This window comes from Melozone crissalis, unplaced genomic scaffold (assembly GCF_028551555.1).
Source record: "Melozone crissalis strain CALT ecotype California unplaced genomic scaffold, PUWL_Pcris_2 ptg000023l_1, whole genome shotgun sequence".
NCBI classification, from domain to species: Eukaryota; Metazoa; Chordata; class Aves; order Passeriformes; family Passerellidae; genus Melozone; species Melozone crissalis.
Genome location: NW_026535801.1, coordinates 8,357,910 through 8,372,075, shown reverse-complemented (window position 1 = coordinate 8,372,075; position 14,166 = coordinate 8,357,910). Strand labels below are relative to the sequence as shown.

Sequence of the window (14,166 nt, the reverse complement as noted above, 5' to 3'; positions counted from 1 at the left end):
TTGGTGTCTTCTACTGAGCTGCAATCCTTTATTTGGAGAATTGGATTTGAAAGTGTTCACCTTACCTCTTCCTAGAACAGGAATCCTTCCCTCTGCTTTCTTAAAGAACAGTTTTATTCCCTCAAGAAGGATTCTTTCAGTCTGGTGCATGATACATCCGTTCAAAATATTCAGCCCAGAAATGAGAATGACCATGCAGTAAGCATGGTAAACTTTGTTTATGCCTTTAACAAGTTATGCTTTACAGAGGCTGTGGCATCTTCTGTGGCCACAGGACACTCAAGGTCTTGCTGCCACCCTGATGGCATTGGGTAGAGCTGTTGCCAGAAAGAGGAAGGCAGGCTGCTGCTCTAGTCTGGGAAGACTGTCCTGATGAAATTTTGGAGACGTGATATGCATTTCATATCAGGAGGCATTGTCCCTGTTGCTCTGAAATGGGTTCTCAAGGTGGGAAGGAGCAATAGATAAGTGATCTTGCTGAATGGCAGTCATGAAACACAGGTGACTGCAGGCAGGAAAGGAGAAGAGCTGAGGAGAAACACTCTGATCTGACTGGAGATCTCTGGCCTGAGGAATCTCTGACACTCTTACATGAGGTGACCAGCAGGCTGTTCTCAGGGCAGGCTGCACCAGCTCCCAGTTCACTGCCAGCAGGATCCTTGCATCAGTGCCAGTCACACACCTGTGAGGCAGGGAGAGGCTGTGAGCCCTGCCCATCCTGTCAAAACCAGTCCTCAGAGTAATCATTGCACAGAGGGACACGGGAGAGAAGATAAAAGGCGTTGCTGGATGAAACAAAACAGCTGAGCAGTTTCACCTAAGAAGTGGTGTTCATAGCAAACTCAGCTTCTCCATGAGCTGAGTCTGAGGTTGTGGTAGGTTGAAAGAGAAAAAAGTGCTAGAGGCTGAAGGACAACCATTAAAAGGGCGTGTAAAGAACAGACATCACAGATGTCTCACAGATCTGATGTTTGCTCTTGCCTTTATAGTTGCAGATTTTAAAAAACCCTATTTTTTAAAACTGTTTTGTGGAAATGTTTATGTCAAGGCCTGAAAGCTCAGACACCTATTTTGAAAGACTCTTGCCACTGTCTGTATATCTGTCTCTGGGGCTGGTAAACATGTCTGTTATAAAAGTTAATGGAATGGAAAGCTGTCATGGGAAATAGAAGTGTTGTAGGTAATGTGCCAGTGGAGACATCTGCAGTCCAATGACAAATGCAGCAGGATCAATAAGGAACCAAGGAGAGCTTTGAAATTACATCTTGGCCTTGTACAGGATCTGATCCCACATACTGCATTGTGCTGTAGCCAGTCTTTGGCATGGAGCCTCATTTACCAGCCCTGAGTCTGTCTGGGAAGGGGGCTCAGCTGTCAGGAGGGAGTGCAGGAATGATGAATTTCAGGTTGGAATTACACCTGCTTCAGTGTAATTCTCAGTGCTGGAGTGGCTGGGCTGGGGATTGGGCAGCTCCTGTGCCCGTGGGTGTACTTGTGAGGAGGGCAGCAGCCTTCTAAACACAGCCAAGAGGGAAGGCTGTGCCTCTCCATCACAGCTGGTTCAGCATCCTCTGTGCATGTCAGTACCCTGGAAGGGGTCTGTGTCCCCAAGTCATCCCTGGGACACGGAGATTCCTGATCTGATTTGGTGTGCTGGGGTTGGGAGAAGAATTGGGCTGACTTCCAAAACCAGGAGCACAGAGTGCTTAATTCCTTTGAGTTTTAACTTTGGTTTAAATTAGTGTAGTGCCCCAGACAGGGCTCTGTCCTCTGTTCCTACCACAGAAGAGCCGTGGCACTGGAAGCAGCTGGGCAGAGCTGACCTGGCAGCCCTGCTGGAGTGTGGGGTCTGAAGTGACCTTTGAGGGAGCAGCAGAACTGCCATCCTGGTCTGTCAGCCCTCTCACCTCAGCCTGCTCCCTGTCAGGGCTTTGGAGAGCTCCTGCTGAGGGTTTTCACTGTGTTTTCTCCCTGTTATGGACATCCCATTCAAGGGCTGCCTATACCTTAGGGTTCTGTGTTCCCTAAAATCAAACTGAAGTTCTGTCTGTGTCCTGTACCATGAACAGCTGACATCTTGGTAAAAGAAGCAACATTTTAATGTCTACAAAATGCAAAGAAAAGGCATGGTGCTGTTCTTTGTTCTGCTAGAGTCTAAGGTAAAGCCATGCTCCTTGTTGCTTTCAAGAAATAAATCTATTTGTTGTAGCTTGTTTTGTATGTTAATGCTGTTTCTGTGGCATGAAGTAGAGTCAGAGAGAGTCTGATTGTTTAAAGAGAGGGAAAATAAATATCTACAAGCAAAACCATGTCTAGTGAATAGATAGCCCAGCATCCACAGCATTCAAGCTGCCTAATTTTCCCTTTTTTTGGGTCTTGTTTTGTTTTTTGTTTGTTTGTTCTTTATCATTAGGCTGCCTTGAACTTTAACTGAACCATAAGAAAACTATGAAAAAAGTCTCAATAGCAGCCCTGTGAGGATTTGACTTACCCACTGGATCTTCTATTTATAGTGTCCATTAGTACACAGAAGTCTGTCCTTTTGCAGCAGTCATGTATGGCAAAAGCACTGTTCTGATGAACTGCCCATGCCCCCTGTGTCACCCAAAATATCCATCAGCAGAGTGTTCAGAAATAAGCCTTTCTTGATTAAAGAACACTGCCAAACAAAACAAACTGAACAAAACATACAAGCCCAGAGGCCATTTGTATTTTTATTTACTTATTTTGCGTAGCCTGAAATAGAAATTTCTATTTAACAGGAGACAACCTTTCACCCTCCCTCATAGCTCCTTGTGGAGCATTATCTTTGTCCCAGGCAAATTAAATCAGGAAGAGAGCTGAGAGGGTGAGAACTGCTTTCTGAGCTTGTAGAGCCCATTTGTGGTAGACAACCAGGCTGGATGGGAACAAGTATAAATTCTATTAAAAAGGAGGCAGTTTTTAATGATTTATATTTACCCTGCTGAGAGGAGGGTTGCTTGGCTCATGGAAAGCAGTTGACCAAGGGGATTTCCTTTGAATATGTTCCAGGGTACTAAACCTGAAAGAGGTTTGCATATTCTATAGCAGAAATTAATTGGAGACTTTCATTAAAAATTTCATGTGAACATAAGCTGCAAAAATGGATTCTTTTAACAATCTTCCTCATTGAGTCTTGATTTGTCATCTGAGCCAATAGCCTTGATGATGTTGCTTTGGTCTGATGTTGCTTTGGTATTGTGATAGTAGCTTGGTGGAAGTTTTGACAGGAGAGCCATGTGTCACATCCTTCAGGTGCCAGGAGTTTTTGTGGGGTCTTCTGTAGCCATGGCACTCAGTGAAGCTCTGTGCTGTCCTCCTCACTAGAGCTGTGAGGGCAATGCTCTTTCCTGCTCTGAAAGAGCAGAATGTGAACAGGGATACACCAGCTGTCCAAGTTTGCTTTGTGGAAGAGCAGTTTGTCTCTCCCCAGCCCATGGGAGGTGCTGCAGCACACTGTGGTGTGGGGAGCGCCCCAGGAGCAGCATGGGCCTCGCTACAGATTCCTTCTCCAGGTTTTCCCAGCTCGTGCTTTGCAGGCTGCCTGTGCCTCACAACACAGGGAGCTGTCAGGACCTGTAAGGATTCCACATTTGTGTCCAGTCCACTGGTCTGCAGCAGCACCATGTGAGAGTCTGGGAGGTCTGGGAAGCGTCTGCTTTTTGTTTCTCACGCGAGGAAGGAACCAAGAGGTGGCAAAAAGCACCCCCAGCATCCAGCACGTGTGGAAGCAGCCCAAAAGGAGGTGCAAAGCCCCAAAATGAAGTGCAGGCCCCTGAAAGGCAGCTGGGAAGATTGCTGGGCTTCAAATCAATATCCCTGCTCTTTGATCTATAGGACTGGCCACATGCATGACTTGATTGGTGGGGTTATGGTGCTCCATTTGATCTGCTTAACCACAGAGGGGACTTTCATCTTATACTAGGGATGTGTTGTTAAACAGAAGAGCAGAACTAGAGCTGCTATTCATATTCTCCTCCTACAGGCACCTTTATCATACGTAGCCTCATCTCAAAAAACAGTTGATTTATTTCTTCCAGTGTGGAAGGCTGCCAGAACTTCTCATCCCTGACAGTAGGAAAGCAGCATCTTTAGATTTCTAATCTGTATTTATCCTCAAGTTTATATCCATGTATTTCAAATGTTTTTGCAAATTCATGTTTTTCAAATCAGCTTGTTTGTGTCATTGCTTGGTAGTTGTTCTGGTGTATTCCTCCATCTACTTTTGCTGTTGGCAGCAGCCAATGGAACTGTTGCAGTTAGTGCCCTCCAGGTGACCAGCCAGGAGTGCAGTGAATTGTAAGGTATAAACACCAACAATTAGGAATGTTCTTTGCCAGTGGGTGGGAATTTTTAATATCTCATTAAATAGTTTGTGTAAAAGTAAGATTAACATAGCACTTTGGTTTTAGACAAACATGGTTGCGGTAATTCACATCTGTGTTTTTTGGGAAAATCAATTGGCTTTTCTAAAGGACAAATGAAGAGGAATAGCTTCACAATAAAAATACAAGGGAATTCTGTAAGAGTGACTGTGAAAATAAATCATTATTAATCTAATGGACAGTCCCTTGTCAGAGTGGTTGCTGTAAAGATACATGTAGGGCATTGATTTAAACATACTTGCCCTTCCCAGGCAGTTCTTGCCTGAAGGATGTGGTAATGAGTGAGCAGAGCTTTTATTCCTGCCCTCAGGATGATGACTAATGGGGGCTCTGGCAGGAGCAGGGTGTATTGACTTCTGCCATTACAAACCTCTGTCTCCACACAAGGGCTGGAGAAGCAGTTTTGCTCTGTTCCCAGGTGTGCCCAGCTGTGCAGCTGGTGGGCTCTGACTGTGCAGCTTGTGGCCTTCCCTGGGGGTCAGCTCCATCTGTGTTGGGAACAGCTGTCAGACAGCACTTGGATATAGCTGGAGAGGGAAGGGGGTTATTTCCACTGAGTTTGGCTGAGAGAGAGAAATACATTGATTAATGACTAAGGGAGAGCAGACTCAAATACAGATAAGAACCACAAACCCTTTGCTTTCTGAATGCTGCTGGACCAGCCCTTAACATCTTGATTTGTTACATCAAAGGCACCTGAACTTCCAGAGGGGAGGAAACTTCTCTGGTTGCTTCCCTATGCAGCTGTGTGCCTGATGAGGTCTCACTGCACCTTTGAGTGGTTCTGGAGTCAAGCTGAGACAGTTTCTCAGTTTGGAAGAATTCACTCCTTGAGTGGTCCTACTTCTACATTCTGCTCACCAGAGCAGGCAGTTCTCAGCCCTTCCAGGTGTGCTGCAGCCTGTGGGCAGTGGGGAAGAGCAGAGTGTGGGTTCTGTGGCACCCAGCTCTGTCAAGCATGCAGTGCCTGAGTCAGCTCCATGCACAGAGCAGCTTGGGGGCCAGCAGCAAGGAGCCCATTCCACCAAAAAAATGTCATCTCTGCCATCCCTCTGCATGGTACTCACACCTACTGTTTAAATAAATCTTTGTGTGGCAGTCTTCAAAGGGGTGAGGAAGGTGAAGTATTGATTTTAACCATGCAGGAATGTTATTTGGCCCTTCAAGCCCCTCACCAGCAGAGATGGCTGTCTGGGAAGTGCCTTTAATGCATACTGTGTGCTGCTGAGGAGGAATTAGAGTCCAAAGGGCATGTTGGAATGCAGCTAGCTTTGTATATTAAATGTCAAAAAATACATTACTCAGCTACCCATTCTACCCATTTGCAAAACAATACCTACAGACATTTTTCTAGGCATTTAATAAATGATTGTCCTAAAATATTGCAGTTGCTGCACATTGTCCCTAATAGAAGGAACATTTAATAATGATGCTTTGTGCATCCTGATTAGAGCAAGCTCCTGATCTTTATAAATACTTGGTATTTTCCACTCAAAACCTTTGGAATATCTGGTCCTTCCCTTTTATTTTTAATGGTTTCCTTGTATTTCAGGAAAAAAGATTACCTTTTAAAAATGGATTAAATCAGCCTCTGGTTTTTTATTGTTTAAGCTAATCTTTCTGATTTCAGAACACCATTCTGATTAGCATGCTTTTTTTTCTGTTTTTCTGATTTTGCTGCTGCCACAGAAGAAGTGTCTGCGAGGATAGTACAAGTAGTAACAGCTGAAGCTGTAGCAGTCCTGAAAGGTGAACAGGAAAAAGAAGCCCAGCACAAAGATCAGCCTGGATCACTACCTTTAGGTAAAATGAGAAAAAGAATGTTCCAGGTATCCTTGTGTCTGAAAATGTCTGTATGTGTATTAAAAATGTAGTTCCAGCTATGCATTCATGTTGCTTGTGATTGTGGTTGTAAACCATAGCCACCACTGGATAAATGCTGGAACCACAGGATTATAGCAGGATCCTTGTTCTTCATAGCCCTGTGACTGTCTCATTCCCTGTTTGCTCTAACAGCACTTCTCCACCTTGGTTTTGACTCATGGTTGAGTAGCCATGAGTGTGTTTGGTGGTAGGGTTTGTCATCAGGTTGGTTGGGGTTGTTTGTGTTGAGCCATGTGAAGGATTAACATCTGAAGAGGCAAAGATGGAGTGACAAATAAAAAGAAAGTGAGGCTTTGCTGGTTGGATGGCAGCTGCTCAAATGGATGGAGGGGGCAGCACCTCCACAGGAAGCAGAAAGGAATGAATGGGGACACCAGGTTGAGAGCACCAGGCAGAGTGAGGGCAGATTGTGGAAGGAGGAGTCATGTGGCAAAAGCAAATTCCAGCAGTCTGTACTGGAAGGGGTAAGAATGCCACTGGTCCATGCTGTGTCTCCATCCTCCTCTTGCCTCCTTTGTTTAATATCTCTGAAATATACATGTCTGTTATCTATCTTATCCATCTATAAAAGAAGGTAGGTATCAAGCCATTTGTACCTCAAGTGCTTGCTCCTTGCTAGAAAGCTTTTGCAGTAACTCAAAACATGTCCACAAAAGGCCAGAGAAAGGACATTCTTCATCCTGAGGTAAGGAAGTCATGCCAGCCTGTCCTGGGATAGATTCTGCTGAGTGCATGTTCATTGTGATGAAATCAAAACAATGCCCTGCAGTGTTTTCCCCACAGGTAATCTGCTTGTTTTGGTGCAGTGCTTGGCCTTGCCTAGGAATGAATTAAAGTCAATGGGTAATTTAAAATATTTGTTGGAAATTTTGTTCCCACGGTTTTTTGCTTCATTGAACTAACTTAGAACTGCAGCAGGGAGATGTGTTGCTTGGTAATTCCCTTCTTTGCAGCGACTCAGTTTTACATGGAAGACCTCAATTCTCCAAATCACTTCACTCAGGCCTGGGAGAGGCAAAATGGGCATTCAGTTCCATCTAGTCAGATAAGTAATTTAAAAGACATTGTGAGAAGTATGCCATCAGTTAACCAACTCTTGGTGTTACAGTTCCTGTGATCAGATACATTGTGATGAGTTTATACAAACTCTGTCCCTGGACAGCACATCTTAAGGACAAGTCACATATGGTCTTCTCCAAATCACACTGAAATCAATAGGAGGAAGCCTGGAAAATTCTGTTGGGGCTTTTGAAAAATTCTGCCTGTGCTTGGAAAGGAGCCCTGAACAGTAAACTGAGATCTGCCTGTTGAAAGGTGCTGTTGACAAGACAGAGCTGTTAAAACAGATTTGTTTTTTTTTTTTTTTTAAACATTGGTTAAGCCCCAGGAGTGGATCTGTTTTTAAAGAAAAAATTCACTAAGTTATTGGTATGAGATCAAATGCAAAGGTCATGCTGAGTTCATTTAAGAAGCTTGTTTAGAATTTCAACATACTTGAATTGAAGTATTTGAAAAAAAAATTATTTTCGCATCTGTTCTCATGACTGGGTATGAATGTAAATCCCAGTCCAAGTGCATCTAAGTTTTCACTGTGCCTTGCTCAGCTGAATCACTGTTATGTCACAGCTGATATAAGTTCCCTGTGCTGATATCTTTTGCATTTAGACAAGCAATATTTGCATGTGTTCTGTGATTAACCTTGAACGCAGCAGAAGAAAAAAAAGCGTGCAGAATGGAGTCTTTTCACATACTCAAGGTGGATTAAAGAGATTGGGTGCCAGTTTCTGATAGTTGGTGTGAATTTATAATAACTCTGTGCTCACAAGCTTTTTTATTGTTGCCTTGGGTGACTGAACACTTTTTAAGAGGCAATACGTATTTAAAAGAGTATCTCATATTTGATTTTTATATTGTGCTGTATAACCAGAATTTTGTAAGTAATTCATACCATTAGAAAACAACAACAGAAGACTAAATCCTTTTATTTTAAAAAGTCCATGTAATCTGCAAGGATCTGTCTAAAAATCTGGCAAGCATTGAGTCCCCATCAGATAATTCCTCAGCTGGGCAGAACAGGCTGACTGCAGCTTACATCATGTATTGGTCTTCCTGGAATTAATGACTATCTCATTTTCACTGTTTGATTTCTAGCAGTTGAAGAGTCAGCCAACCTGCCTCCTTCCCCACCTCCATCACCAGCTTCTGAGCAGACTGGAGTTCTGGAGGAAGGTAAGGGTCTCCTGGACATTGCAGAGCTGTCAGCAGAGGGATGAGACATGAATCTAAAGGATGGGGAAATCAGAAAATGGAGCTACTTTCTGCAGTGGAGATACTTCTCATATGGAAAAATAAGGCATTCTCAGCAGTAACTCCCCATGTGCAAACCAGCTGCAGTGCATGGATGAGGTAGATGCATGCACAGAGGTAGCTGAGGGATATGCTAAGTACATCCATGCTAAAGAAAAAGAGAAGTGTTGCTCACTTTTTTGCCTGTTGTATGCAATATGAGCCACTGCTGTCCCAGTGTGGTCACCAGAAGTATGATTAAGTATAGGTGATTGTTTGTTTCTTGAGATGTGTTTGGCTGCATTTCTAATATTACCATTGCCTTTTGGTTTGGAATCTTAAATGCATGAAAGCAAGGAGATTCAGAGCTGGATCATTTCTTTGGCCTTTGACCTGTAATTCATGCTCCAGTGCCTGCATGTATTGGAAGTTGTGCCCACAAAGTGCAGCAATCACGTTCTAGTCTTACCAAGCAAGTTTCTATTCTGTTCTGCACGAGTGTTCAGTTTCAGTAGCCCGTGATCACTGCATTTTCCTCCTGCTGAAACCTCCTCCAGCAAAGAACTGAAGTGTTGCCTTGATGTTGAGCAGAGGCCTGAATCCCTGGAAGCTGCCGCAGTGTAGGCGTGTGCGTGAGTGCTTTGTTCAGCAGAAGACAACTGCTGCATCAGGGCCAGCAGCACAGGGAGACAGCAGGGTGTTCAAACTGAGCTGCATCGTGGGGATAAGGAGGATTTGGGTTCACAATCTCCAGGGGACTGTCAGTTGAGCTCATGTCAGTCACATTTTTATGTCTCCAATTACTTCCTTCTTGGATTTTCTTTCAGCGTTTTATCTTTCTTTTTGTTACATAAGTGCATGAAAATAATTTCCTATCATCTGCTGAACAAACTTTGTTGGTATTTTAACACAGAGCCTCTGTGAAGTTTGCAAGTGGATGGTTGCTATTTCACATGCTAGCATTCTCTGACTCAGTTAATGAGGACACTGCAATTCGGCGTGTTCCATCACGCAGTCATTTTTGACACAATGAAATTACAGGCTGTGTTAACAACAACATTTGTCAGTCCACTCTACTGGAAGGGCCCACTGGGTGTGGTTAGTAACAGTTATAAAGAATTTGATTAATTGATTGTTGTTTTTAAAAAAAAAATCTGCCTGTTGTGTGTTTAAAAAACAATACAACAGTTCCTAGGCTTATCACACAGAGGTAATGGCAATCAAAAATATTAATTGAAAAGAGAACTGGTAAGGCATTAGCAAAGATTTTTAGAATTGTTACCAGGGCTTTATCACTATTTTTTAATACATAATTCACTTGTTAGTCCTGTGTATGCTTTTTGATTTTTCATATCATGGTGAAGGACTTCTTGTTCTGCTTCAGTCCAATGTCAAGGTTCTTCCATTAGCCTCAGGTTTAGGTTCAGCTTTGTGTGCTGCTTGTGTCAGCTGTATATTTGCATGTTTTTTTAGGGTTTTATAAAGTCCTTCTATTGTTTAATTGAAGGTTGTAGATTGCCCCCACAGCAAATGGAAAGCATTTTGCTAGTTGTACTAACGCAGGAAGGTGGAAAACACTCTACAACTTGAGGTTATTATCTACTGCCAGACTGCAGCTCCCAGCTGTGCAAATGACTCAGCAACTCAGTGAACATTGTTGCTTTTCTCTTTCCTGGCATGTAGAATTGAATTAATATAATAGCACTTACCCTGCAGAGAGGTGGTTACAAGGGCTGAAAGGACAGTGCTTGGGAGATGTTTCAATGATTTACACAATGTCCTGAGTTTTAATAACTTTCCAATAATTTTCTTTAACATTAATCAAAAGAGACTTTTCCACAACGTGGAATATTTTGATTCAGTGCTTCATTTTTAAGAGCAGATGGAAGTTTTATAAGGGAAGTATAGGTAGAAGTCATGTCCTGAGTCTTTAATGAACTGTACTAGAAGCTTCTTGTTTATGTCTGGCTCTCAAACAGGAACTCACAGTAGAGCTGTTTGAAGCAACAGAAAAAACTTAGAAATAATTTCACTACAAATTTATTATGTTGCTTTTTACAAAAATATCGGTATTGTCAGTTCAGTATAGTAAAAATGGCAGTAAAAATCTTGTGCTCTGCTCTGTATTAGAAGATACAGTCCTTATTTTCTGTGGGTAAGTTCAGGTTTTGCTGACCTGAGCGAGCCAGACCTGTCAATTTTATTCAGGCAAAGTTCCCATTCAGAAGAGTTTGCCTCAGTAGGGTTTGACCCAGTTTTCCTGTACTTGTTTAAACCTCCTGTTCCCTATACCATCTGGCAATCCATCCTCATGCATCTTTACATTGTCCATCTTTCTGCTTAGTAAAATACAGTTTATTAATTAATTGAACAAAAAAGGTGAGCCGTTGGTGTGTCTGCCTCAGACCTTTTTTTTCCCTTCTCCTAGAAGCTCTTCCTAATGCACTTGTCAGTGTGTGTCGCATTGCTTTGAATCCAAGAGACTTCTTCAGTCAATGTAGGAAGGAAATCACTGTTGTAGACTGACAAAGGTGGATGTGGCCAGCCATGCAGCAAACACAAATTAAAAGGGGAAAAAAAAAAAGGTAGGAAAGACAGAGAGGTTTGTGGGTCAGGTTTATTTCATGAGAGAGAGGAGTCGGTTGGATGTAGGTTTTTTGGATTTGGCTGCAGAAAAGCATTCAAATGAACCTGTCCCTTTTTACTGCTGCAGAAGGTAAGAGAACTGATTTGCCTTATTGAAATTATTATATTCATTTCAACTATAATAACATCATTTTGTTCAGGAAATTAAATTCTTCCTAGCACCCTCTAATCCTTTTATCAGTTGTATCTGCCTGGAAGGACTGACGTAATACTCTAATTTCTTGGCATTTCTTTTGTGCTTTTTGCCTTTTGATGATGGTCCACAATGTCTTCATGTAAAAAAATTTTAAACATTAAGGAAAAGAAGGGTGCCTCTGATGGACTGTCTTCCACTTTGAAATAGGCAGATCAGCCTTTATATACCAAATAAGAATTTTCTGTAAACTTAAAAGAATCAAGTGTTGGAAAATGGATCTGTTGACGGTGGAAATTACTTCTTGAAAGGCATTCTCAAAACATACAAGGGAAGTAAAGCAGAATTAGCCTTTGTGAGAAGTGATCTTAATCTTGGGCTTTAAAATGCATTAGGGATTTTCCCATGTATTGAGACGGAAAAGATTAGGAGGGACTATAATAACAAAGGATTTTTCTTGTTGCTGAAATAAAAGCACAGCCTCCTTAGAAGACATCATTATCCTGTTAATGAAATTATCTGCATTAATTCTGAAAATATCTTCCTTCAAACTGATAAAAAACCAATGTAAATCTGTAAAATAGCCACAGATATAACAGCCCCAAAAAGCAGCAGGCTTTGCACTCCTGGTGATTTTGGACCATCACAATAGCAAGTATTAACCATTTTTACTGCTGTCAGTTCCTGCAGTTTTAAGGAACAGAGGCAAAGCCTTGTTTTTCTCTCGTACAGCCTGTTCAGAGCCTATAAAGAAGGGATTTTCAGTCTTGTTTGCAACAGTATAGTGTGCTGGGATTTCACCTTCACTCTTGGTGATGCATTTTGCTTTTGAAGGGTCCTTGGGTAAATAAATCCACAGCTGGAAGGAGAACCTCCCCTTCTGCACATCTTCCCTCTCTGTGTTCAGCTTCTTGACCATAGCAACCTTCCCTTCTTATCTTAATGTCCCAGTTCCAGCTGAATAGGTGGCAAGTGCTTCTGCTCATTCAGCTCTTGTCTTCAATAATTCATGGGCTGGTGTGAGGACACCCTGCAGAGAAGGGGGAGCTGAAGTTTTGAACCTTCTTGGATTTAGGAGGGAGTTCATTCCTGGTCTCTTGTGCCCTGAAGTGTGGGCTCACCCCCTGTAATTTGCCTTTTGCAAACTCTGAACCCCCTCAAATCTGTTACAGAATTTTGTAGATGTTTTTGTGGAGAAGAAATCCACAGGTTCTGCACTGCAAATAGATTGAGATGATTCCCTGAAATCTTGTTTTTGGCTCTTAAATAGTAGGGGGAAATGGGAAGCTTGGGCACAATGCTGTGCTTAGCATTTCCTACTGCAGTGCTCTGCAGAGCTTCCTGCGTGGTAGAAGTGGGTTGCCAGGTTTTCTTTCCACACCTGCCTCTTTTAATATTGCATAAACCCCTGAATATGAGGATTGGATTCCACTACAAAAGAGAAGCAGCCAAATTATCAGTGGTTAGTGCATTCTGCTTTCTGAAAGAAACTGTGAATACAGTTCTCCTAACTGAGTTCCATGTGGGGTCTTTGTGCACACCTTTGGTCCCAGCCAGCCTCAGGGCTGGCACCAGTCTTAAACATGGACCCATGGAATTGGTTTCTCCTACAGCATAAGAAATCCATGCCATGCCATTACAGGACACTTGCTACCTGAGAAAGCAGAGGAGGAGCTTTTTGTAAAGACACAGATGTTGTTTTGTCGTGATGTCCTGTAGAAAGAAACTTAAAACTTCCTGTTGTTTTCCAGGAAGAACCTTAAAGCTCTTATGAATGGGATTGTTTTGGATCAAAATTGTTTCCAAGGCTTGGGTAATCACAGTTAGGGTAGCATTCCTGAGCCCTCTTGTTTTGGCATCTCACAAAGAGATCTGTTAACACTGCCTGTGTTAAAACCTTGCTTTCTGTTTTGGATCTAAGAGTGACATTTTTGGGGGCTCTGGGGGAATCCTGTAAGTTATAATTGCCTTTGGAAAGGCCAGGGACACAAAGTATGGGCTTGGAGCTTGATAGGAAATCCAGTGGAACGGCTGCAGCTGCTTAAGGCACCCCATGATCTGTGTTCATCAAACTACCAGGTGTCATACACTGAGAATGGACTTAAACCTCTTTTCTCTAGCACTAGATGTTTCATTTTCATGGCTTCATTCGTGATGAGAGGATTCCTTAGCCTACAGGAGGTCCCAAGTGTCCCCTATAGGCTTGTATGGCTGAGGTGGTAGGCCAGTCATTTTCATTGGGAAGTGTTATTTTTCTTTGTCTTGCAAAAACTGCCCCTCCCTGTACTTGTCAGTAGCTGGTGTAGTCCCACTGATGTGATTTTCTGCAAGGCTACAGTGATGGGAATAAGCCTGTCATTCCAAAGCATTAGCAAACAGTGAGGTGGGAGCTAGTTCACCCATGGAAACATGACACAACAGCATAAAATATAGGACTAACAGAGACTGCTGTGGGCAGCACTTTGTGGCCTTTATCAGGGAAAAAAGGTAGATAGCTCTTTGGGAAAGGGTTTTTTTTGTTGTTGTTGTTTAAATGCTGCTTATTTATAGGAAAAAGAAAAGTGGGGAATTTTGAAACAGGTACAATGAAAAATAAAATTACCACTGGCCAAAATGTAAGCTGGCTTTTTTTTTTAATTAAAGATTTTTTAAAATTTTACACTTTTAAGTAGTAAATCTGAATAATATGAGGAATACAGTTATGTCAGGACACTTCAGAGGTTTTTAGTACAGTCAGTCAGGTGTGTAATACATATGAGGGAAGTGTGGGTTGTGAGATGTGGTTTGTGCACAGCATGTGTTCTTCTAAGC

General features: G+C 42.4%; 1 protein-coding gene across 24 annotated transcripts in view; it reads left to right on the top strand.

Moving 5' to 3' along the window:
* The window catches only part of MAP2 (microtubule associated protein 2), a 170,777-nt gene that overhangs the window by 118,093 nt on the left and 38,518 nt on the right, over nucleotides 1-14,166 (top strand). For 17 of the 24 annotated variants that reach the window (XM_054278303.1, XM_054278302.1, XM_054278306.1 and 14 more), the window contains 2 exons: nucleotides 6,096-6,209; nucleotides 8,442-8,519. In XM_054278303.1, coding sequence (XP_054134278.1) covers nucleotides 6,096-6,209; nucleotides 8,442-8,519 — 192 coding nt within the window. The remainder of the gene's footprint in view (nucleotides 1-6,095; nucleotides 6,210-8,441; nucleotides 8,520-14,166) is intronic. The other 7 variants (XM_054278321.1, XM_054278322.1, XM_054278310.1 and 4 more) reach the window with 2 other exon arrangements.